The sequence below is a fragment of the Mastigoproctus giganteus genome, chromosome 13, assembly GCF_048544385.1.
Source record: "Mastigoproctus giganteus isolate SK-2022 chromosome 13, ASM4854438v1, whole genome shotgun sequence".
Taxonomy (NCBI): Eukaryota; Metazoa; Arthropoda; class Arachnida; order Uropygi; family Thelyphonidae; genus Mastigoproctus; species Mastigoproctus giganteus.
The window spans coordinates 42,732,611-42,759,463 of record NC_143587.1 but is presented as its reverse complement, the minus strand read 5'-3'; the positions used below and the strand labels follow the sequence as shown (position 1 = coordinate 42,759,463).

Genomic DNA, 26,853 nt, shown 5'->3' with positions numbered 1-26,853 from the left:
ATTTTTCTTTGTGTCCTCTGTCAAACATTTGACAGAGGACGCAAAGAAAAAAAGGCCTGCCTAACCTCCTTTTCACAAAGGAGGTTAAACAGGCATTATAATCAACATATTATGCAAAACTCCAGATCTCATTAACAGAAATCTTGAGAAAGCTCATTGAACAAAATATTAAACTTTAATAACACTGGATTTTCAGTCAATTGAGTAGTCTTTGTCCAGAGAAGAAGGCACATACATTACCAAGAAAGTGCTAGATTCTGCTAATAGTGCTATACTGAAAACATTTGGAAAACTACCAGTACACCCAGAAACTTGGTAGAACTGACTGCCTTATAGCCGGAAAGGGAACAATATAAAATATGAGACTACTTCTGCCACAACCTGACTGTAGCCAACCTCAATCAATACAAAAGAGCAAGTGCCAGACAAATTAGAAGAGCCAGCATCAATGGTTCTTCATCCTATCCCCAAAATTTTCAAAAGACATAAAGCAGAAAGTGAAATGTGCAGGAAACTTTCAGTCAAATTATTAGCATTAGCATTAGTAGAGGCATATGATGCAAGAAAGCAAGCTTATTCAGCATTAGCAAAAAAAAAAAAAAAACACACACACCACTCCCATTTCACCCCTCCGTTTGTTCGAAATTACCTGTCCAGTTCAGCCTTCTTAAATTTGTTTAGGCTATCAACTTCAACAACCAGTGAAGGAAGTCAGTTCCACCAACCAACCACCCGCTGGCCAAAGGCAAATTTCCGCACATCTATCCGACATCCGTCCTTCCTCAATTTGAATTTATGCCCTCTGAGGTGATTATTCTGAGCAAGATGAAGAATCCCATTGGCATTGAGCATGCTCAAACCATTCAAAGCCTTATACACCTCTATCAGATCACCTCGCCGGTCCCTAGTCTCCAGACTCTGTAATTTGCAAAACTTAAGCCTTTCTTCGTAAGAGCAACCCTTTATTCCATTCACTAATCTTGTTGCCCTTCTCTGTACCCGTTCCAGCAACTCTACATCCTTCTTGAAATGAGGCCTCCAGACCTGTATATAGTACTCAAATGTGGCCTAACCATTGCCTTATACAAGGGAATAATCACCTCCTTATCCCTGCTAGAAAAATTCCTGTATATCATTGACAAGACACTACGAGCTACTCTTGCAGCTCGTCTGCACTGCTCAGAGAACTTCATATTTGCCTGCACAATTACCCCCAGGTCCTTTTCATTCTCCACCACTGTCAGTGTAGTACCGCAGAGTTGATACGTTGCTCTGTGGTTACTGTTTCCATTATGTAGTACTTTACATTTGTCTATGTTAAACTTCATTTGCCACCTCTCAGCCCATCTGTTCAACCTTTCGAGATCCTGTTGCAGCAGCATAGCGTCAGTAGTGTCCTTAACAACCCTGCCAACCTTTGTATCATCTGCAAACTTGGACATTAAACTTGATATACCATCATCAATATCATTCATAAACACCGAAAACAACAACGGACCCAACACTAAACCCTGAGGAACTCCACTAATAACATTAGTCCACGTTGAGCAGTGTCCATTGATTACCACTCTCTGTCTTTTGCCACTCAACCATCCCCTTATCCATAGCAGCAATTTGCCTCCAATGCCACACTGCTCCAATTTGTGCAGCAGTCTTCCATGTGCAACAGTATCAAAAGCCTTTTGTAAGATCCAAATATATAATATCAAAGTTATTCCCTGCATCCAGTTCTTTTGTGACTACATCATAGTATCCAATCAAATTGGTCAGGCAAGACTTCCCCTTAACAAAACCATGCTGCGTCTGAGCTATAACTGAATTCTTGTCTAGATGATCCTGCAGTGCTTCTTTAACCAGTGCCTCCATTAATTTACCTGGAACAGAAGTTAAACTAACAGGTCTATAATTACTTGTGTCAGCCTTTGATCCTCCTTTGTGAATTGGGGTTACATTTGCACATCTCCAGTCTATGGGTACCTCCCCCGAGTCCAAAGAAGCTCTCATAATTATGGCTAGGGGTTTGCTTACTTCCTTTGCTGCCTCCTTTAATATAACTGGATAGATCCCATCCACCCCAGGTGCCTTTTTTATGTTTATCCTCAACAATCTCTCCTCCACTTTCCTCTCAGTTATTACAAAATCATCTAGCTCACTGCCAATGTTTACTTTACCTACGTCATTCTCCTTCCTGAATAACTCCTCATGCGTGAATGTAGATGCAAAATACTCCTTTAGATTGTTAGCCACCTGAGGATCCTCAACTGTTGAACCATCAATATCCAGTGGACCAATCTGATTCATCCCTTTCCTTCTTGAGTTTAAATATGTAAAGAACTCTTTTCTGTTTTTCTTTGCATCCTTTGCCAAGGATTTTTCGTAGTCTGCCTTTGCCTGCCTTATCTCCTTTGTGACTTGGTTACAGACCAATTTATATCTATCATAGGCTTCCATGTCACCCATTAATTTGCATGTATTCCATGCATTTTTCTTCTCTGCCACATGTCTCATTAGTTCATCTGACAACCATTTAGGCCTGTGATGAAAGGCTTATGATGAAAGAGAGAACCAACCTTTTATAGTGCACAAATTAAAAAGGTGTTATCAATATCTGGATATAGAGCTGTGGGACCAGAAAACATTCATTACCCAATGGTCAAACTACCGAGTGAAAGTTCTTTACAATCAAATTATACAGAAAATTGCTTCCCAGAACAAAGATAGTGTAATTGCTTTTTTTGAAACTGGAAAAGGCTCAACCAGTCTGACTCATTATAGACCCATTGCCTTAATCAGCTACCTGTGCAAGGTTTTGGAGCATGCCAAGCAGAATTCCCCTATCCTCACCACTGAGGGAATTCTGCTTCTCCTATCCTCATCACAGGGGTTGCTGATGTCATTGTTTTCTTCATAAGTGGAAACAGGAGTGATTCAGGGAATAACTGAAATAACAAAAGTTGATGATGTTGTAGAGCAGATATCATCTTTTCAGGGCACAAAAGGTGATATTGTTGTACACGTTGGAACTAATGACATTAAGAGTAAGAGATCTACAGATTTACCCAACAAGTACAGGTCAATGTTGAAAAAGTCGCGAGTTAGGGTTGGATGTGAAAGTATTTGCAATTCTGCTCAGACACGATAGGAGGGAGTATATGATGAGAGCCTTGTCAATCAATTTGGCTCTGGAGAGATTGTGCATGGGGTAGAATTTTTTTCAGCCTAGTCTGTGCTTGTTGACAGGAGAGACAGGCACTTAAATAGAAAGGGTGCAAGAATTTTGCTGATGCTATCGAGGCAGTGTTAAGTGGATCGGAAAACTGTTAGTGTGGGGGAGATACACAGACAAAAAGGTTAACAGTGGCCGCAGGCAGAGGGAAAAGTGATTCTTGCACTGCTTCTATTAGAACGGGCAGCAGACTGGAAAGCAAGGTAATGGAGATTTCCAGGACTGCTGGGAGTCATAGTGGAACAAGTAAATGCATGGGCTGTGTTGGGATGGCTATGAGCAGGAACAGGTGCATGTATACTTGCATGTACAACAATACTAGGAGTATAATTAATAAATTTGATGAGCTTGAAGTGCTAGTCAAGACATCAAAGGCAGATATAGGCAGTGCAGAGTTGGAATTTGGGGAGTACAATGTATCTAGGAAGGATAGACAGGATAAGAAGTGAGGAGGGGTTGTGCTGTTAGTTAAGAGACACATAAAATCTAAGGAAGTGCATCCAATTGATGTTGGTGGACAATGCCGTGTTGAGTCTGTTTGAAATAAGCACTGGGAAAGGAAAAATGAGAGTAGGTGTATGTTATAGGCCTAATGAATCTGATGAGTATAATGAGCAATTGTGCCGAGAAATAGTGGGCCAGTAAATCAGAATGTCTTAAAATGGGAGATTTTAACTTTCCAGATATTGACTGGAACTTGTGGGTTGGTCACTCGCACACTAGCAAGACTTTTGTGGATTTATTGGATGACTGTTTTCTACAGCAACATGTTCGAGAGACAACCAGAGGGAGTAACACTCTTGATCTGATTATCAGTAGTGTATTTTCTTCATGCATTAAGAATCTGCAGATAAAGGAACCACTGGGCAACAGTGATCACAATGTATTGATGTGGGAATTATTTAAAGATGTAACTACCATCAAGGCTAAGGGGAAGGGCTTTTGCTTTCGTAAAGGTGACTACAGAGGTCTCAGACAGTTTTTAAATTTTATACAGTGGGATCAACTAATGATGTTACCAACAGTGAATTCTAAATGGGAAGCCTTCAGGGACTTGATTTTGGAGTTTACTAGGCAAAATTTGTAAAACACGTGGATTTGGATACCCTTACGATACTAAGTAATAACCTACAAAATCTCTATCTAAGTTAAAATTTAAACTAAGTATCGTAACTAGGAATATAAAGCTGCTCTAGAAAATAAGTTAATATGCCAATTTAAGTTAATGAAACAGAAAAAAACTTCTCCATTTTCCTGAGCTGTAAAAACTTTGCCTGTAGGAATTGTGAGTGGGAACTCACATTAAATACAAAGAAAAAGAGTAAATCAGGTAGGTCCTTTGCCCAATGGAAAACATAGTCATAAATAATTATTTTGATTAGTCATTGATATGATTGGCAAATATTCTCAGAATATTCTCTGAAATGAAAGTATTCTCTAAATAATTATTACTGTGAATTATCAATAGCTAATTTAAATGACATGTTATATTGTATCATTAGTAATATTGCTATGTTAGAATAATGTACTCTACTGTTTATATATTAATTTAATACTGCATATGTCACTGTTTTAAAATGATGTAACCTTACAGATCCACAAAAGAAGATATCTTTTTGTTTAAATTTAAAGTTGGTAACTGATGTGCCATGGGTTAGTGCTCCTGTGCATCTTTCACTGATGTGTGGATGTCGTTCATTCTCTGTCAAGGTGGATCCTACTGGCTTATCTCCAGGTGCCCATTATACAGAAGTAAGTTAAGATCATAATTTAGGTTTTTAGTCTGTTTGATTTGTGACTTCATCCACTTAATTTCTTTGGAAATTAGCCAACAAGTGGACACCATGAAAAGTAGTTCGTCTTGGTTTTGGTAGTTTATATCTAAACAGTCCAAAAGAAAAGGTTAATACCAAATATACTGATATTGATCTAATCAGTCCTTGAGTCTTATACTTTAGAAACATGGTAGAAACTTGACAAACACTGCATTTTCTAAGCATGCTTAGAACATGCAGATTGTTTTGTATGAAGACGAATCAGAAAGTATGGTTTATTAAATATGGTATATAAGTTACAATTAAGATTAAATCCCTTTTTGTATTGTAGTAATTAGTGTAATGATCATCTGTACTTTATTTTTCTTTAATAATGAAAAACTGAGTGTCATTTCATTTATTGAACAAAGTGGCCCCTAGCCAAAAAAAAAATCTAGCAAATCCACCACACATATAGACATGGTACAGTATACAATATTAACAACATTCTTATATACATGAGACATTGTATATCATCAATCAATTCAATTATCACATGACAGATCAACTATACTGTGCAATGGTCATCCCCTCAGCTACAGCACAATGAACTGGACAAGCAGGCTACAACAGAAACCGATGATGAGACACTCTCCACAGATGAGCACGAGCATCACATCCTAGGTCTGATCATTGCCAGTAATTTCCAAAAGATAAACAGTTCAACGAACAGCCATCCACCAGCAGTCAATGAGCAGAAGTTAATCTTATTAACCAGAAAAAACCAAGCTGGAAGAAGGTGTTATTGCAGGATCAAATCCAAGAAAAACAACAGCCAAGGCTTCTTGCCAAGTTCATTGGCAGGAGCAGAAGTGGACACCCACCCATGAAGGAAACAGAGTACCAACATCCTGTCACCTCTGCAAAGAAATTTCTCTGTTCCTATATAAAACCCCTCGACGTGGGCGCCTGTACGTGGTGAGGGGACCTCCCAGTGACGCTGCTGGACTTCCAGACTAGCATCACTGGGATCCAACACCCACAGCCCAGGTTCTAGGCTTACATCAATGGAATCCGGCGTGTTTGCCGTGTGCTGCGACCCGTGGAAATTCAGTAAGGGGGATCCTGGTGGTTGAGGGGCCCAGCTTCAATACACCACTTTGGCCCCTGCTTCGACAAGACGGGTGGTCCGGGAAGGCCCGTCTAGGATCAATCGGCTAGTAGGCTCGCCTGCGATGGTCAACCGTGCCAATGCCACGCCCCTACCCTCATGGTCCGAGGGACAGGATTCAGGCTGGCGGCAGTGCGGGTATAGTGTCTGGGTAGCCCTGGCGTCCCACTCCCGAGCTCATTTATTGCATGCCGGGTAGTGGGCGTCCCTTTGGGCTCCATGGTGGGTGGAGAGCCCGGGCACTGAACCACTTCAAAACTTCATGAATCCTGATGAACATATTCCTTCGGGGGACCCCAACCCGGTCCTTATCTGAAAATAATGACGGAGAGGCAGATAGCATTATTGCTACAAAGAGGCAGCGAACCGAACATCAGGGCCTGTCCCAAGGTTCTTAATAATTCATTCCACCAACGAAACACCGATTGGTAAAATGTCACCCTTTTTTATACAAAAAGGGTTGGATGGATTAGCAGGTACACCCAAGTCAGTTAAGAGGCTCCGTTCTGGGGACCTCTTGATTGAAACAAAAAATGACAGGCAGTCTGAACATCTACTCCGAGTAACATCAATCGGAGGAATACTCATAACAGTGACACCACACAGAACACTAAATTCATCGAGAGGTGTCATTTCGTAGTGGGACCTTCTCGACGTAACCGAGGAGGAAATCTGCTCCGAATTAAAACCACAGGGAGTTACTGCCGTCAAGAGAATCACTGCGCGAAGGCATGGAAAAATTGTTAAAACGATGAGTGTTAACCTGACTTTTAACTCTCCCAAACCACCTGATGAGATTAAAGCTGGCTACATCAACTGTCCAGTGCGTCCATATGTTCCAAACCCTTTACGGTGTTTTAAATGCCAGAAATATGGACATTCTCAAATGGCCTGCCGTGGAGTCCTTGCATGTGCTCGATGTGGTGCAAAGAACCATGAAACAACAGCATGTTCAGCCACGAAACCCACCTGCATTAACTGTGAAGGTGAACACCCGGCCTACTCACGAGCATGCCAGAGGTGGAAAGAAGAAAAAGAAATTCAACGGCTGAAGGCAGAGTGAAACATATCGTACCAGGAGGCAAGGAAAGCAGTGAAACCTCGTAACATCAAAAAACCTACCTACGCCCAGAAGGTAGCAGGGAGGTGTTCCATTGGGACTCAGACGGACATGTCCGTCCCCCCAAAAGAATCATTTACTCCCATTGCACGTTATCTTTTAAGCTCCCAAAAACCTGCACAGAAGGACCAATCAGCTGCCACTCCTATATCGGTACCTCCTAATGCTCCACATATAACAAAAGCAAATGCAAAAGAAAAGAATAAGAAAGGTGAAATACCACCTAGTACTCAAGAAAACATGGATGTCGAGCAGAAGGAGGTAAAAGAAGACTCAGTTTTGGAGCTCTTTGCTGAGGAGGAAATGGACACTGGACAGTGTCCATACTTCCCCAGGAAGGAGAAAGCCAGAACTGAAAAAGGTAAGCCCTCAGCACCTCAGAAGCCGCCTGATGGACCCACCAAGCCAAAATAATGGCTAAATTCCTACAGTGGAACTGTGGTGGATTCCGGCAAAATACTGATGACATCAAGGCACTCCTGCAAAAGCACAAACCAGCTTGCTTTTGCATACAGGAGACTTATTTAAAGGCAACTGATGACCCCACTATGCATAACATTAACATCATTCGTAAGGATAGAATTGTGGATGGTCCTGCTCACGGAGGAGTCGCAATCCTCATCGGCAACCAGATCCCAATCCAGCCTTTGCAGCTTAAAACTAGCATTGAGGCTGTAGCAATTTGCCTTTCAGTGGGGTTCTTATTAACTGTCTGCTCTGTCTATTTGCCACCTGGGATAGACATCTCCCAGACAGACCTTAATGATGTTATCAAGCAATTGCCTTCCCCATGTTTAATTCTTGGGGATTTCAATGGACATAACACTCTGTGGGGTAGTACTAACACCAATGGAAGGGGACGAGTCATAGAGCATATGCTCACTGATAATGACCTCTCCCTCTTAAATGTGGGAACAAACACCTTCTTCCACATGCCTACCCGTACATTCTCTGCCATTGATCTTTCTATCTGCTCCCCTTCTCTCCTTCCTTCACTTTCTTGGGAGGTAGAAGAAAATCCATATGGAAGCGATCACTTCCCCGTGATAACAACCCTAACTAGTGGTAGATCCTGCCTGCCATTTAGTTTACCGCGGTGGAAGATTGATCAGGCTGACTGGAATGCCTTTCAATATCTGGCAAACTTTGACATCACTACAGTCAGTCAGGAGCCAATCAATGAAGCAGTCATGTATGTCACAGAAACGATTGTCCAAGCAGCTGCAATTGCAATCCCAAAATCATCCAGCCGGTTCCCACTATTCCCCAAACCTTGGTGGAATTCAGAATGCACGGCAGCAAAAAAAAGCACAAAACAAAGCGTGGGGGATATTCCGCCGATATCCCAGCACTGAAAATTTAATATCATTCAAACGTGCACGTGCAAAAGCACGTTAAAAACTTTCTTTTGAATCGCCAGTTTCAAGTCCGTTTAGGATCCACCCTCTCTCGAGTTTTCCCTCAGGAAGAGGGAGTCCCACAAGGATCCGTTCTAAGTGTCACACTTTTCCCAATCAAAATAAACTATCGCAGAACAACTTCCACCCACTGTAAACAATGCCCTCTATGTTGATGACTTTGCTATATTTTGTCATTCATGCAATATGAGGGTCATTGAAAGGCAACTGCAGAAAACCCTTGATCATCTTACAGCTTGGTCTTTGGCTAATGGGTTCAGATTTTCATCACAGAAGACTGTTTGTGTACACTTCTGTCGCAAACGTAATCTTCATCCTGACCCAGAATTAAGGCTTGGGCAAAATAACATCCCAGTTGTAGCAGAATTCAAATTCCTTGGACTTATTTTCGACAAAAAGCTGACATTTTTACAACATATTCGTCAGCTGAGGACAAGATGTGTCAAAGGGCTTAACATCCTTCGTGCCCTTTCGTCAACCTCATGGGGCGCAGATCGTGCTACCCTTCTTCGTCTCTACCGAGCACTTGTCCATTCCAAACTCGACTATGGGTCTGAGGTCTATGGTTCTGCTAGAGATAGTGCACTTCGGTGGTTAGATCCAATCCACCATCAAGCCATCCGGACAGCCACTGGAGCATTTCGCACATCTCCTGTCCAAAGCCTTTACGTTGAAGCAAATGAACCATCTCTGTCTCTTCGACGTAAGCAGTTGTCCTTACAGTACGCCTTCAAATTAAAATCCCTGCCCGATCATCCCACGTGGCCATCCGTTTTTGAGCCGCGCTGGGAAAACCTCTACAACACCTGTCGGACTGCCAACAAACCTTTTGGTATTCGCATTCAAGGGCTGCTGAATGAGCTAAACTTGACGGTAGACTACGTTGCCCAGTCACCAAGGCAATTCTTTCCACCCTGGCATGCTTATTTTCCAAATTGCGACTTCTCCCTTAAGATCTGGGAGAAGGCTACTACACCGCCATCTGTCTACCAGCAACTCTTTGCATCACATAGACAGCAGTATTCTGACTTTCTGCCAATCTACACAGATGGCTCAAAGTTAGATGTGGGATCTGCTGTTGTGTTCCCTCACAAAACATTATCCTATAAGATCCCACAAGAAACTAGCATTTATACTGCCGAGTTGCATGCAATACAATCAGCCCTAGATCACATTAAAAATCGCGACTACCAGAGGTATGTGATTTATTGTGAATCATTGAGTGTATTACAGGCTCTAGTATCGGTCAGGTATAACCCTCATCCGATCCTGTCCAGGATCTGGAAGATTCTTTTTTCTCTTGTGGAATTAGAATTTGATATTCGCTTTTGCTGGATCCCAAGCCACATTGGGATCCGGGGAAATGAATTAGCTGATACCGCTGCCAAATCAGCCATTTCCCTGGATAATCATTGCCTGTCAGTCCCCTATACAGACTACAGACAAATAATACGTTCTAGTTTACTCTCCCAATGGCAAGATTCTTGGCACGGACAGGCCACAAATAAATTACATCGCATTAAGTCTGTAATTACGCAATGGCAGTCCAGTCTACGCAGGGTCCGAAGAGAGGAAGTTGTTCTTGCTCGGCTCTGCATAGGTCATAGTCATCTAACCCATTCCTACTTGCTGAGGGCGGATGACCCACCTATGTGCGAGATATGTAATGTTATTTTAACCGTTAGTCATATTTTAATAGAATGTCCTGTTTTTATAGAAGCACGACGCTTGTATTTTACTGCTTTTAGTAATGTGACTGAGCCATTTACACTCAGTCAGATTATAGGTGACAGAGACAATATGTCTGACGTTTTTAACTTTTTACAGTCTATTAATTTTTATACAAGAATCTAAGGTTTATACTTTTTATACTTTTACTACTCATCTTTTGACAATAATTAATTACTTGACGTGGTAGCTTTGGCTACCAAAATGTTTAGTAGCGTTTTAAAATTTTACTTGGTGCATTTATGGCCTTAGCTGCCAATGTGCCATAAAAAATCAAATCAAATCAAAATCCTATATAAAAAATAACATACTGTTCCATGTAAATAAAAGTGAACAATGCACCAATTCATCCATTATTCAATCTTAACTCTTCCAATTGCAAAAGAATATTCCTTCACACGAAAACTGAATTTACAAAATTTTAAAAGGCAGTAAAATTTTCCATTTTTTTTAATAAGTAATGGCTCAGTCCCATCCATCAGATGAGTTACATTATCAACATTATTCAATAAATCCAAATCAAAATCAGCGTATTCCAAACAATTAAGAACAGCATGTTCCCATGTTTCCAGATCACCATAAGTACAGTTGCATCTTTGTATGATTCCAAGACTATTCGGTTTAGCAAAAAATGATCTGTGACCTTTTAATAAGAATGCACAACATAGATTAGATACTAACCAGATTGGCTTAATATAATTTATGCCACTAACATAAGGGAAAAATTTGAATGTTATTCTACCTTTTTCTGAACAATTCCATCTGCTTTGCCATTTTTGTAAAAGGATCTCCCAAATCATATTTTCCTTTCTCAAGTCATTTAAAGTGTTAATTTTGATGCCTGAAACTCAAATTTTATACCTCTTCTCAAATAAAAGGACAGGCTTCTAAATACTAACTGTAAATCAAGTGGCATCTTGCCAGCTAACAGTTGCAACAAAGCTTCTGTGGAAACCGTTCTGCAGGCTAGAACCATTTTGAGTAACATAACTTGATGTATAGAATAGAGCTTTCTGGCGTTGCTTACTTTGATTTCATGGCCAACTAAGATTGATTAACCATACATGACAATCAGCAGAAAAATGTGACCATAAATCAATTGTAGTGCTTTCCCCTCTATCCTCCATTCCATCCTCGTTATTCTTGAGATCATTGCAATAAATTTCTTCACCTTCTCTGATATATAGTTAATATGCGAGATATAAAGTTCAAGCTACTAGCAATATATATTCCCAAGTGTTTAATCATTAACACCTGTTATAAGGAAATACTATTCAACCTTACGAGAAATTATACGAGAGGAGATCTACTAAGAGCTAATTTATCCTTCAACATCATGATTTTAGTTTTGGATGTAGAGATTATCAACCTATGTAAATTACATTTGCATAATTCTTTCAATACGTAATCAGCTCTTATTTCAAGCTCCTTTCTGGAGTTTCTGTGCACAAGTATTATGATATCATCTGCATAGGCTATTGTGTGCGAGTGGTCAAATTCTCTCTTGAGCCAATCTTCCAAAACCAAGTTCCACATTAAAGGACCAAAGACAGACAGACAGCCTCAAGTCACACAACTCGTAATTGATCCAAAATTCGACTTAACTGTTACTATGTGATCCCTAAAGCAATCTTTTATTATAGAGAAGATATTAAAAGAACAATTAGCCATGTGCAACATCATCAATGCACTGTCCCAACTAATGGAATCAAAGGCACCAGCAAAGTCTACAGAAATTCCCAAGGTATATTTATAATTCAATTCTCGAACATTACGAACTAAAGAGTGAAATGCACCCTCAATACCTATATCAGGAGTGAAACCATATTGTTTGTTAGAAAGGCCAATATTATTTCTTTGGTAGATAGTAATCCACATGGCTAAAAGCTTCTCATAAACTTTACCAAGACCAGAAAGCAATGCAATAGGTCTATATGAAACAGGTGAACTGGTTGGCTTGATTGGAGATAGTAGTAGTGGCATGTGATGCAAGAAAGCATGTGTATGAGCTTATGCAGCATCAGCCAAAAAAAAAAAAAAATCACACCATTCCCTCCAAATGCCTGTCCAGTTCCTCCTTAAATTTATTCAACCTATCAACTTCCACAACAACAGATGGAAGTTTGTTCCAGCAATTAACCACCCGCTGGCTAAAGGCAAATTTCCACACATCTATTCTACATCTGTCTTTTCTTAATTTGAATTTATGCCCCCTTATAATCTTCAGCATTGCATCCTTCCAGCGAGACAGAAATACACCATTTCTTAGACAGTTATTAAAAACTTGTAACAATTCGTTCGAATAAAGATAAGAGAACTTTTTGATTACCAGTAGGTCCATACCTGGACATTTTTTATTTTTAATGGACTTAACAACGGTGAAAAGTTCATCATGGGTAAAGGGTACTTCTTCAATGTCATTACCATACAACGCATGCATATGATGATGTTCTAGATTAATACGGGGTTATCAGCCATGTTATCATTACCTATAAGGTGATCTAAGATTGCACTCCTGGAATCTTCCCAACTACACATTCATTGGTACCCTTGCCAATGGAATATATAACATCAGCAGCTGCTCTGAATTTGCCATTACAAATTTTATAAACCAATCCCCAAGAGTCATTATTTCCTGCTGTTTTCACCACCATTTTCCAGCAGTCATATTTCTGTTTAGCGATAGCATGGACATACTTGTTACAAAGACTTTGATAGTCTTTCTTTAATCGAACAACTTTCAAGGCTCTTTTCCCATGTTTGCTCTTCTGAAATTGCTTTCTGGCCTTATTAACATGTTTTTCAATAGAGTAAGTTGATGCCCAGAAACTCAGATTTTATACCTCTTCTCAAATAAAAGGACAGGCTTCTAAATACTAACTGTAAATCAAGTGGCATCTTGCCAGCTAACAGTTGTGACAAAACTTCTGTGGAAACCGTTCTGCAGGCCAGAACCATTTTGAGTAACGTAACTCGATGTATAGAATAGAGCATTAAATATAATACAGACTGGTTAAGTGGTGGACAGAATATAAAACAGACTGGTTAAGTGGTGGACACCACTTAACCAGTCTGTTTTATCTGTTTCCATTTCATAGAAGCTACACATCTATCATAGATAACCTTTTGATAAAACTCCACAGAGCTCTCACTGTCATGTTAAATAACTCAGAGACCACAATCATGGCCCTCTAAAGATTTTTCTCCAAGTTATCCAAGTTTGTATACTTGACAGCAAAGCACCGTAATGTAATCAAGCCAACACTGTTTTTCCTATGTGTATTGATTTCATAAAATATTGCACGATGATCACTCAATATCCAGTCATATTTGACTTTCCATCCACAGACAAATCTAGTGCCAATTGAGTTAGTAAGAGTTACATCTATGTTTGATTCACCATTTACTGTCCACAAGGGTAACCCCTCCCAAGGTTGATGGTGAACCATAAGCTTCTGTGCCGTTATCATATCATCTAAAGCTTTCCCTCTATCATCAGTAGTTCCACTTAACAAAAATGAACGCTTGGCATTAGAATCAATTGCAAACAATACAGGCAAATCTCCTAGCTTATAAATCAATCAGTCTTATTCCAGTGATTATAAACCGAGGGTGCAAACTGTGTTTGTAGCAGTCTTCAAAAATTTGCTGTTGAATACTAATACTTCATCCCTTTATTCTCTCCTTGCTAAATTAACCATTCTCCTGTCTCCATAACTTTTTCATATGCTGGTTATATTTTGTGTGATAATTAATAATTAGTGGGATTTAATTTCTCTTTAGCTGGGTGTTGTTGCACAGACCATATAGTAGAGAGAGAGAGAGAGAGATTGAGATTTTTTTTTGTAGAATTTTTGAATGACTTTTTGTTTGCTTAGTAGACAACATGAATCCTAAATTTTTGCCAACATAATAAGATATCTTATTAACTCATTTCAGGATTTAACAACTGTTACCATCCCCTTTCAGGACTTACAGAAATGTAGCTTTATAAATGAAGCTAAATAAAATAAACAGTAGAGGACTTTCATTTCTTTTGAGATGCTTCCAATGTGTTTGCTTCCAGCTGTAGAGAAAGTTTTCTCTCGGGCTCCAGGAATGCATCAATTGCAGCAATGATGTCACTGTCAATGGGAAAATGGATGCCAGCAAGGTATTTTTTCAAATGAGAAAAACGATGCTAGATCCGGTGAATGTGAAAAACATTTCATGGCAATGACAGACTTGTGAAAAGATGTGTTGTGTTGGAGGAACAAGACTCCTTTGTCTAGTTTCCCTCAGTGTGTGTCTTTGTGTTCATGCAAATGCCTCACAGAGTCTGCTTAATATGCACCTGTGACTGTCTAGCCTTTCTGAAAGATCCACTAGCAACACTTCATCAGCATCCTAAAAAAACGAATTCCATCATCTTGCCAGTAGAAGGAATCAACTTTTCTTTCTTTTGGAGGGGAAGAAGAGCTGTGTTTCCACTGTCTTTGGCTGAAAGTGATGGGCCCACAACTCTTCTGTGAAGGAAATTTTCTGAATCTTCTTGAAAAAGATTCAAATGTTCACTTGACAACTGTTACCAGCAATTAAATTTCCTGTATTTCAGATTGGTTTCAAATTTCTTTACCAGTATGCAGTAAATTATGTTATAATGAATTTCTGGTGGGGAGGGGTAGCATAAATCATATTGCCCTGCTGAAATTTCATTCTAATGAATATCACTGTTATTTTGAAAGAGCTGTTAGTTTCTCTGGTAATTTTTGATTTAAATATCAATCTTTAAAAATTAATGACTACATGTCAGCTACGTATGTTGTCAAATCTGACAACATATGTAAATATGTTTATATAAAAATATATTAAATACATTTATATAAATATGTGCAATATATTTATATGTAAGTATATAAAAAGTAAATATATTTGTCCAGAGATTATCATTTTTGAAGCATATTTTACTTATAAGAAATACAGTACCATATAATTTTAAAATAATTTGTTTTTAATTTAAATTTTTGTGTATTAGTATAAAAATTCAATTTTAAGTGCAATAAACTTATTGCAGTATACCCCATTAATTTGATATCAGATTAATTTCATTTGAAATATGATGTATTTTGAAGTTTCTGATGTCTTTTTGACCAATAGTATAGGATTTTAAGTGCATTTTAGTACAGATGAGTTATTAGAAATATGTCTACATTTAAATTTGAAGTCTGACTTGGCTCCTCTGATTTGCAAATAGTTTTGTAATTCAAAAAGACTGCCAAAACCAACAGTCAAACATCATTATGATGAAATCATATGGAACTATAACTAAAATTTTCTAGTATATTCCATGTGGTGCCCTTCATGTCAGTACAGCAGTTTTGCCAGTTGTCATTTGTTTGGAGAGGCTCACATTCGATTCCCACCTATGACTGGAGGAATTTTTGAAGTCCTCTTCAATCAAGGCTGTATTAGACAATTTCAGGAGAAGGGAATAGACTTGTGTTTTCTATGTTTTTTTATATGGAGACATTTTTTAAATTTATAGAATTAATTCAAACATGTAGTGAACAGATTAAATATTTTGGTTGCCATCAGCTCTTATTACTTATTTTCTGAGTGGTTTAATTGATAGTTAATGCATGTGCATACCCACACACCAATTTATTTCAAATGCCTAATAATTTGACTTCTCCTGTGGATGCTGACTTATTGAATACCTTGTGGTTATAATTAGTGTTTCACTTTGGTCATCTGTAAGCAGCAAATCATGAATCATCCAGAGATGAAATTTTTGAAATAAACAGTTAAGTTAGTTCATGTTTGAATCGTTACCTCTAATATAGTAATCATCCATAGTATGTTTTGACTTTGCACATAGAAGAATGTACCTGTAATTACTAGTCTCACAACAGTGAAGCTGCAAGCAGAGGATTTAATTGTTATAGAAAAACAGTTTCAGCAAATTGGTGTTTGCCAAAATTCAATTCATTGTTTACTAAATGTGACCTAAATATCAGTTCTATCAGCATTTTAGACCCCCACATGACCAACCACCTTAGCTATCATCACAGAAAGACTATCCATGAAATGCTCAATTCCAACAGTCTAGGGTGTTCTTTAAGTTGGCAACTATTAAGTCCCACAAATCGAGTTATCCCACTATCCCAGTTGTTAGTGGTAAATGCCACATTTCCAAGCTATCAACAGATGTCTTGTTGTCATACTTACTGCTTTTCCCCCTAAGAGTTACAGATCTAAAAACTTCCAAGACCTATATAGATATTATTCCGCCTCTAGGAAAGTGTACACGTATTACTCTGTTAATGAATGGGTTTACAGTAATAGCTAGTTTCAGTATGGCTAAATAACTTGTCTTTAAATTGCATGTATTTTATGGTTGGTGTGATTGCTTTATAGGATGAGAAATCCAAGTATCAGGTGGAGGCACATGCAATCCTTAATCAAGACTGACTAACTGAACCACAGTAACAGACACTAACTGTGGAAAAAATTGCATACCATTTCCTCTTGTAAAGACAGAATTAAAGCCCAGTCCCTTTTCCACAAATTGTGGAAGAGCAGTAGTCATATTCCTTGCAGTTGCAGTGAGGGTTATCTGCATCTGATGTGGTAAGCTATACTAAAGGTGAACGAATGCCTCTACCATACAAAGTTTTTTTTTTTCTTTTTTTTGTTCAGATTTGGAATCATGAAAGTTCAAGGAATAAAGTAAACCAGAATTAGTCTGAGTGAAAATGATTTTTTTTTTTTTTTTTTACCAATAACTGGTATTTTACTATATAATAAATCTACACCAGAATTTAAGCACTTATTCCAAGTGTATACCTACTGGTAAAAGTCTTTTGGTTACTGCTTTTGTGCTGGCTTCCTTCATTTCATTCATGACATCCTGGCAAATCATTTAGAACCTTCTAAAAACATAAATCATGGATGATGGTGTGGGCACACATTCATCCATCATCTGATATCTTCATGGAAATGTCATCAGCTATCATACACTTGTTAAGAGCCTTGTTATTCAGTTTGGCCCTGGAGAGAGTGTGCAAGGCTCATGGGGTAGAATTATTATCAGCATGGTCTGTGCTTGTTAACAGTAGAGACTGATTTTACAGGGATGGGATACAGTTAAATAGTAAAGGTTCAAGATTATTTGCTAGCAGTTGGAAAGTTTGATATTTGACTGCTGGCAGTCAGAAACTACTAGCTGACTCTATTAAGGATTGCATTGACTTCTTGGATTACTCTGCATTCTTGGAAAGCTTCTAGATTCCATTCAAAAGAATTTTGTCTTTTTCTTCAAATAGGCCTCTTGGGTTGGGTCTGTACAATAAAATATGAAATTTTAAACTGCAAAGAATTATTTACAATAAAACAATGTAGATAAAACACAGGATGATAAAAGCGCTAAAACACCATAGCTTTCAGAGGCATCTGCCTCCTTTTTCAACAGTGAGGTTTATCCTATGGCACATCCTTAAATATCAGCAGGCTCACTGTTCTCAGCATGTGATTTTACAGGAGCATGGGCAGCATTTTATCATTCTGTTTATTCCATTTATCTACATCATTATATTAATATAACATAACACTATTTATATTTTTTAATAACGGTTGGTGTATGATTGTGTAATTATTATGAAGAAGTCAGTCTGTTAATAAAGATCTATCTCTTGCAAAGTCCATTCTCTGTCTCATGGATGTTTAGTTCTTCTGCATGCCTTTTCTATAGATATTTCTATGAATATTGTTCTTCTAAATTGGCATCCCTTATTTCCTCACTTTCTTTTAGACCAGTCTGAACGTGTGCTGCAACCAGTTGGCATCCATTTATTATCGAACTTCAAGCTCACAGAACCAACTTTTCTTCTTTCTCACATATCCCATTAACTTCTGTTTTCTGGAACAACCTTGCTTCATGTGTATACCTACAGAAATGAAATTGAAGTCTAATGTATCTTCAGTCATCCATAAATGCATGGTAATTAAGTACTATAGGTTTTTATACTGTTCGTGTGTGGGGTTTCATAAAAAAAATAAAATAAAATAAAAAATCTGAGGGACATCAACAGAGGAGGAATCACAGAAGAGAAGAGAGGGTACCAATCTGAGGAATCCCTGTAGAAACTTTTTTAGTTAGAACCGGATTACCTGACAATAGAATCAGTGCGATTCAAAAGAGAAAACAGGATAAAATGAAAAATATCACCTTTAATACTGAATGAGTTTAACAGAGAGCAAAGTATGTAAGGTTTTGCAGAATCAAAGATAATGTAATATCAAAGTCTATCTGCCCATTTAGATTAAAGTAAAGAGACTTCAAGCAAGTTGGTCACTGTAATGTCACCTTTCTTTCCATAGTAGATATGAGAGAAATTCTGAGGAAGAATTTGCAGTAAGCAGAGAAAGCAGTAATCTTTGAAACAATTTGAGCAAAGAAGGGAAAATTGCAGTTGGTCTAAAATCTTAGGAAGATAGGGGTATTTAATTTTAGGTACCGGATTGACGTTATAACAGAGCCAAGAGTTAGGAAAATCTCTCTCTTTAAAACAACTATCAAAAAGTAGATGTAAGATAGTCAAGAATATATACACTAAAGAATTTAATTACATAATTGGGAACAGCATTAGATAAAGATCATATATTAGTTTTTTTAATGTCACCAATAGAAAAAAAGGAATGGAGGATGTGTAATGTTGGAAAATGAGATTTTAAAGGAATGGAAGCAAACTGAAACAATGACTGCATCATCAGAGAATGTAGCTGAAAATTTATAAAATGCATTCTTCCTATTTGAGGTATCCTTGTTCATAATTAATTTAATTTCAGTCTTGAGACAAAGGCAGCTCTAGCAAAAATTATAATGGTAATTTTGAGATGAAGGATCCCTAATTTTTTTATAAAGAATTTGTATTCAAGCTTAAATGAAACACTTAGTTCTTCATCCTACCATAATTTTGAGATGTTAAAAAGGCAGGATCAAGAGTTGAGAGCAGTATATGATGGCCATGTAGTTCAAGAGTGAACTGAATGGGAAAGTTAATCAACATGAAGGAAAAATACTAAGCAAGTTAAGAGTAACTGAGGAGTTTAAGAATTTGGAAGAAAAAACTGTTTTTAGTAATGCTTTAGTATGAGATGAATTAAAGTAGTGTTTTTTTTTTTTTAATTTTAAATCCAAAGCAACATTAGTACGATTGGAGAGAAATGGAGATCAAAATGGGAGAGAAGTGAAATTTTCAGTATTCGTGTACGATAGATCAAGAGCCTGTAAATATCCAGTATTAATATAAACAACCTGAACCTGGTCAGTTGCAACCAGCATATTATCCACAGAAATACAAACTACTGTATAGATAAGAAGAGGAAGGTTAAAGTCACCAAAGAAAATAAGAGAGACCTTTAAATTAACATTTAGAGGAAACCAAACTAAAAATTCATGATAATTATTGGTCTCAGCATAGAGAAAAATAAACATTGATTACTGTTAAATAAATACCAGATCTACACCACAATAATGGCTTCAAATTTAGCAGAATGGCATTTCACCACTTTAATTCCGTATTTTCCGGCTTATAAGACGCATGGACATACAAGATGCACCCTAGTTTTGGCCACATATTTTGGAAAAAATAATAACCCTTCTATTATCCTTCGATACTATTTACGGTGAAACTAAGAAGCGATCTTTTACCGACTGATGTAAACAAATATGGCAACATGGCATAATACAGGATGTAATCAGGGGATAGGTATTGAAAATAAATTAAATGGAGTTACATTTATTTTTTTTTTTTAATGGTATACGCTTGAGTAAATGTTCAACCAATAATGATATGTTTGTTTCTGAAAATAGCTGACAGAAGTAACGTAACAGAAATTCTTATTCACCCTAAGACAAATACGGGCATCACTTTCTCTTTGTAAAAGACGGTTGGAATTGAAAAATCCCGATCCAGTCTAATTAGCCCGCCATACCATAAAAGCCCGAGATCATATTATAGAGGAAGCAAACACATGGGAAAATGAAACAAGAAGTAAGAAAAAGTTTTTACTTATGTCCGATTGTGAGATTCATATCACGCAGATTTCAACAAATTTTCCATGAAAAAAAGATTACTGGTATGTATTGTTGCCATAGATTGTAACCACTGATAATTGTTAAAAATATATTTCAACAGATAAATCTTAAGTAAAATTGGTGTGAATTTCAAAGGGAAGTTTTCAGAACTCAGTTTACTGGCACTGTGTCATCAAAAATGCATTGCCGGCAGTCTTTAGGCCTAATCTGACATTGACCTTATAAGACACAGGGTGATTTTCCGAGTATTTCTTCACGAAAAAAACCGCGTCTTATAAGCCGGAAAATACAGTACTTCAAGAGTTGACTTAAGTTAAAACACCATCACCACCCTTCTGTCAGTCCTAGAATCAAGCTGATACATATAACTAACTAAGGAGACAAATACTAATGAACTAGTATTTATTGGACAGCCAGATTTCAGTAATGCAAATGACATTTGGCAGAATTGACCCATTTATTATTAAAACTACAAATATTTATGCTGAAAAATGTTTGTTGAAATCTTTTGTGGTCAGTTGTTCTATTCATATTTGACAGAGCAATGGGACTTAAAGTGTGGATGAAACAAGATAGTAGAATATCTCGTGGTGTAGGAAAAATATCTATTATGGGACACAATAGTGGTGAGAGAATAATCATAGCTACTGAATACAGGACTTGATGGCAGCAGCTTCATCACAGGAACAACTGAAATCCTCTTAGAATTTTTTTTTTCTTGCACAACAAATTCTGAAGTTTGATTTTGATAAGTTAATTAAGAGCAGTGGAGAGAAAAGGTGACTTACTTAGCAAATCAATAACCTTGCCTCTCTTTGGAAGAATATTGGAGCATTGTAAAACACATTAAATGAAGATTAACTAAAATAGCTAACACATAATGGTGACTTAGTAGCACCCATTTCGCACACACACAAAAAAAATAACATTCAAACATACATATATATGAATTAAATCAGAGCACCATACATTAGGTGACCAGATAAACTATTATCTGGTCACCTAATGTATTCTTGGTAAATTTTATGCAGTGTTTTGTTTTGTTTAATTTAATCTAGTTCATTATCAGATAGTATTACCTGCAGGATACCCTTTAACTCATATTATGAAGAGCAACATAAATCTCAAAAAAAAAAAAAAAAAAAAAAAACAACCCCACTATTTGGTAGAACAAACAAGATTATGAATTTTTTTTTTTAAGAAAAAAGGTTATAATTTAAAACTTAAGTCATTAGGATTGAAAGTATTTTATGTTACCAGTTCTTCTCATTTTTTTAGATAAAAGCCTATGATGTTAAGTGCATAGAAAAAGGTTCAGTATTTGTTATTCCAGTCACTGTTATTAAGCCAAAAAAGTAAGTTTAATTATTTATATTTTAAAGGATTGGCATAAACGTTAAGAATAAATTTGCTAGCACCTTGCATTATAGTATTTAAAATAAATCTTAGTAGGTAGTATTTGAACAGAATTTTTTTAAATTAGTGTAAGGAATATTCCAAAGTAACTTACTTTTCATTTATATAATGTTTATCATACAACTGAAATGGAGTAATCATTCTTGAACTAGCACTTGGAAAATGAAAAGCCACTTAGACCAATCCTAATTATTCTAAATGGCATTTTGTTTGCAATTTTTGTAATAATGAACTTCATTTTGTTTCTTGTTTCATATGATTACAAAAAAATAGATGTAATTCTAAAATGTGTGCACATCACATCTTAATAAGAATGAACATGTAAGTGCTTAGTTTAGCAAAGAAGATCATCTTCAGAATTCAAATGGTTGATATTTCTTTGGCATTCTCACAGAACTATGTTTGAGATTTCAGCACAGTTTCTAGGCAGAATAATTCCTGAAGTATGTGAAGCATTCATTATAGTCTCAAAAAATGAAAACAAACCACCCGCTTTCTGACCACTATTTAATTTAATTTTTATTAATCTCTGTTTTCTCCTACAGTACTGATAAATTAATGAGCTATGTATCCCCCATCACGATTTTTATGACAACTCTGACCATAATCAGAAGATTATAGCTACTATTTGTGCTGATTTAGTATAAGTATTACCCATAAAGTGCAAATACCCAATTATTAACAGCTTGCTGGCTAAAGGAAAACTTTTCACAATAATGTCTATAATTCTTTCCCCCGTAGTTTGAATTTATACCCCTTTTTCTAGTGTCACTTTGTGTGGGAAATTTTACTTAAATAAAAATGTCGATATGAGACTGAGTATTTCTTAATCTGTGTAGATAAAGAATATGAACAATATATTTACCTTCCTGTAATTACTACAAATCATGCAATTATTCTGTAATAAGTAAATATCAGATATAACTTAAGAGGACAACAGCATGATTGCATTGAACAGTATGTTTTCAAAATTTGTTCTTGTATCAAATACACACCATAAACAAATTGAGAACTATCATTAAAACTGTTCAGTATATTGGGCTGTGAGTTCCCCTCTACTGACACAGGTGTGAAACACTAAGTTTCAAAGTACAGGTCTGTTTCCCTAAATAGTGAATAACACTAATAACGAAATATCTGTATTTCTAAATGACAGCAAAAATTAATCTGCATTGAACTATAAATTAAAAATATTTAATTTCTAGCTCCCATGAGAATAAATTCTTTACATATTTGGAGCATTACACAGTAAAGTGTAAAGTGTGTTAGTTGTATGACGGCACCAGGGGTTTCCGCTATCTCCGCATTGAATTCTTTGTAGGTGTGACACAGAACTTTGTGAAGGCCAGAGATTTAAATAATGTGTGGGAAGTGGTTTGTTGTGTAGTGTTATGTTCCGTTGTTTCTCTGACCATTTAGCCATTGGCACCCACCAATGCCCACACTTTGCCATGAGGAGGCACTGGTCAGGCACCCAATAGTTTATTTAAGCTCCCTGGCAGGCCCTACCACCTAATTTCCAAGGTTTTCAGTGGCACAGCAAAAAAAAGGGTGAACACTGGAATTTGGAAAGGCCAAAAGCGGTTTACGAGAAAGCAATTGGATTTAGATGTTGATTAGAATTTGATGGCATTGTTAGGGGGCATATTTGGGGTTTTAAAGGGGAACCAGGTTTGAGTACGAGGTTCAGATTGTCAAATGGCTTGTGGGCAGTGGAGCTACAGTATGTCTCTGTCGGTGATCTTTGTCAGGTCCATGTAAGTTTTGAATCTGGTAGGATAGTCAAACTGCCCAGCCTGCCGCGGGGATAGGATATGTTAGCTGGCAGTGGGGAGAGCAATCTGCCCCACTGCCAGGTGTGAGTGAGTGAGAGAGATTTACTTCTTTCATAATCTGCATTCTCCCTCTACTTTTATTCTATTTTTATCTTTTTTTCTTATATTTTATAAATTTTTTTTGTTAGGTTATACAGTGAAACTACTCCTAAAGGATACCTCTCTTTAACGGACATCTCTCTACAACGGACATTTTCATATTCCCCAACTCACCTCTATTGGTTTTAATGTGTTTTCAGCTTCTGTCTAGCGGACATTCTCTGTAATGGACCCGGACAGGCAATCTGTACTGTTTCGTTTAGATTAGCACTTAATTTGATCTCCCCATAACGGACTGCGTGAGAGCTCATGGCCCTTTTTCTAGGAACTTTTCTTCCACGTATTGTCTCAATCGTGTGTTTATTTTCTATTTCCGATTCTCTGAATTTTATCAAGGTTTACGTCGCAGTTCTAAACCCTTTTTCAAGAATTTTAAGGCACGTGTAAAACTTCTGATGAATTCGGTGTGTGCAGGGGGGGGGGATTTTGTCGGCCTTTTGTCTTTTGAGTTTCAGTTTTGTTCAGTGTTGTGAAGTGCACAATGTCTTCTCGTAAACATTTAACTTTAAAAGATAAAGTCGAACTCATTAATGCGTATGATCGGCAAAAAAACAGTGTTCGCAATCTCGCTGCAAAATTCAAAATTGGGAAGATGCAGGTAAGCGACATCCTAAAGAAAAAAATGAACTGCTCAAGCAATTTTGGCAACACGGAAATGATCAGATTCAAAAATCGTTCCCGAAATTTGTTGGACTTCAAATTGACACTGTTACGTATGAGTGGTTTTGTCGTGCATATGCTAAAAAAATTCCCATTAATGGGCCTATTATTAGGGAAAAGGCTTTGGAGGTTGCGAAATCTATGGGAGTAAATGAGTGCAAAGCTTCTGTGGGATGGCTAGACAAGTTCAAAACTCGGCATAAAATTTCTTGGAAAACCTTAAGTGGTGAAGGTGGATCTGTTGATACTGGGGTTGTAACAGAGTGGACCGTTAAATTGGAAGATTTATGTCGTGATTTCGAAGCTAAGGATATTTACAACTGTGACGAAACAGGGTTGTTTTTTAAAGCTCTTCATGAAAAAACAAGTCTAAAAAAAGAAAAGTGCCAGGGCGGAAAAATTTCTAAGGAACGCTTGACTGTACTATTGTGTACAAATATGCTGGCAGACTTTGAACAACCTATTTTTATAGGAAAACCACAAAATCCTCGTTGTTTCAAGGGCATAAAGTTGAATCTTTTGAATCTTGACTGGAAGTCTAATAAAAAAAGCGTGGATGACACGACATATTATGAGCGAATGGATAAGTCACTTTAACCAAAACATGATTCGTCAAAACAGAAAAATTATCCTTTTCATGGATAATACTGCATCTCACCCGCACATTGGATTGTCCAACATTCAAATCGTTTTTCTGCCACCAAACACATCTGCAGAGTGTCAGCCCTTGGATCAAGGGATAATAAAAAAATTTAAACTTCACTACAGAAAACGTGTTTTAAGACATCTCATTGCAAACATGAACGATGCAACATGTGCGAGTGACCTTGCAAAGAAAATCAGCATCCTAGATGCGATTCAATGGATTTCCTCTTGTAAACGCAGTTAGAAAACAAACTGTCGTGAACTGTTTTGTAAAGTCTGGCTTCTCAAACGCAAAAATTGAAGTTGTGAATAGCAGTGTGGAGCACCAAGAAGAACAAGAACTTCAACATCTATTGATAATGTACGATACTTCAGCTACAAGTGACCCTGGCTACAAAGATATAGACTCAAACCTCACTACAGAAGATGGTGGTCTAGATGTCAACGACATTATCATCGATATTTTTCAAGAAGTTCCTCATGATGATGAAGAAATGGAAGGAGGTCATTCTGTCGAAGAACATATTAATGACGATCCACCGATGAAAATAGAAGCGCTCATACAAATCAATCGTTTAAAAATGTTTTTCGCCGCTGAAGAAGGTACTGAAGGACTTTCAATGGTTTCTTCACTCCAAACAAATGTTGAAAACAAAATTATCAGCCAGAAGAAGGTGCCGAAGAAAATAAGTGATTACTGTATGCATTTTTCTTAAGATAAAGTCATAATATGCATAGCACAATTGTATGTATATTATTTACAAAAATATTGTGCAAAATCTGTATATAATTTAATTTAATTTAATTTTACATTAAACGTTTAACGATTTTTCTTTCTTTCTTTTTTTTTTCTCCCTCAGACTTCTTGTTTGCGGACACTTCTCTCTAACGGACAAATTTTCGTTCCCCATGGCTGTCCGTTAAAGGGAAGTTTCACTGTATATGTATATATACAGTGGCAGACAAAAAACTGCATCTTAAAAAAAAAAAAAAGTAACATTTGTAGTGAAACGTATATAGCATATTGTTTGATTACAGTCATTTTGTTTGTCCCAAAGCAAAGGTATTGCATCAGACAGTAATTGCAAGGTAGTGCATCAGCCATTTCTATAAATACAGCATTGGAAGGGTATACGCACTCATTAGTATCCTGTTTTGCAGAGATGTAAACATGGCTCCATATGTTCAGATGATGTCAAGAAAGAAAAGTGTAGCTGTTCTTTGTCCCAGGAAGCGTTTTCTACATGTGCTATCGCTGATAAAATAGGCTGCCACCAATCAACAGTATCCTGGGTGCTGAAATTAAAGAGTGAAACCTGTGATGTCAAGAAAAGACCTGGATCAAGCTATAAGAGTGACCATGCCAGTGCTCCTGATTCAAAACTGGACTTTAAGATGGGCTCTGGTGTTGAAACAATGCACGAACTATCCAAAAACGGCTTTCGAAATGTGGTTTGCATGAATATTGGCCAAGAAGAAGCAGCCTTTGTTGACCCAACAAATAAGGAAGAAGCAACTTGCTTGGGCTAAAAACACATTTCATTTTATCTTTTCTGCTGAATCGAAATTCAACCTGCATGGCTCGGATGGGAAGCGATATGTCAGAAGATGAAAATCGGAGGCATACCATCCTGACTGCATAACACAGACTGTAAAGTTCCCCGCTGGTTAGATGGTCTGGGGATGCATAACAAGCAAAGGGG

At 37.3% G+C, this 26,853-nt stretch overlaps 1 protein-coding gene across 1 annotated transcript in view; it reads left to right on the top strand.

Annotated features, from left to right (window-relative positions):
- The window catches only part of TppII (Tripeptidyl-peptidase II), a 647,643-nt gene that overhangs the window by 312,581 nt on the left and 308,209 nt on the right, over positions 1 to 26,853 (top strand). The window contains exons 15-16 of the mRNA XM_090387764.1: positions 4,821 to 4,978; positions 21,774 to 21,850. Coding sequence (XP_090243890.1) covers positions 4,821 to 4,978; positions 21,774 to 21,850 — 235 coding nt within the window. The remainder of the gene's footprint in view (positions 1 to 4,820; positions 4,979 to 21,773; positions 21,851 to 26,853) is intronic.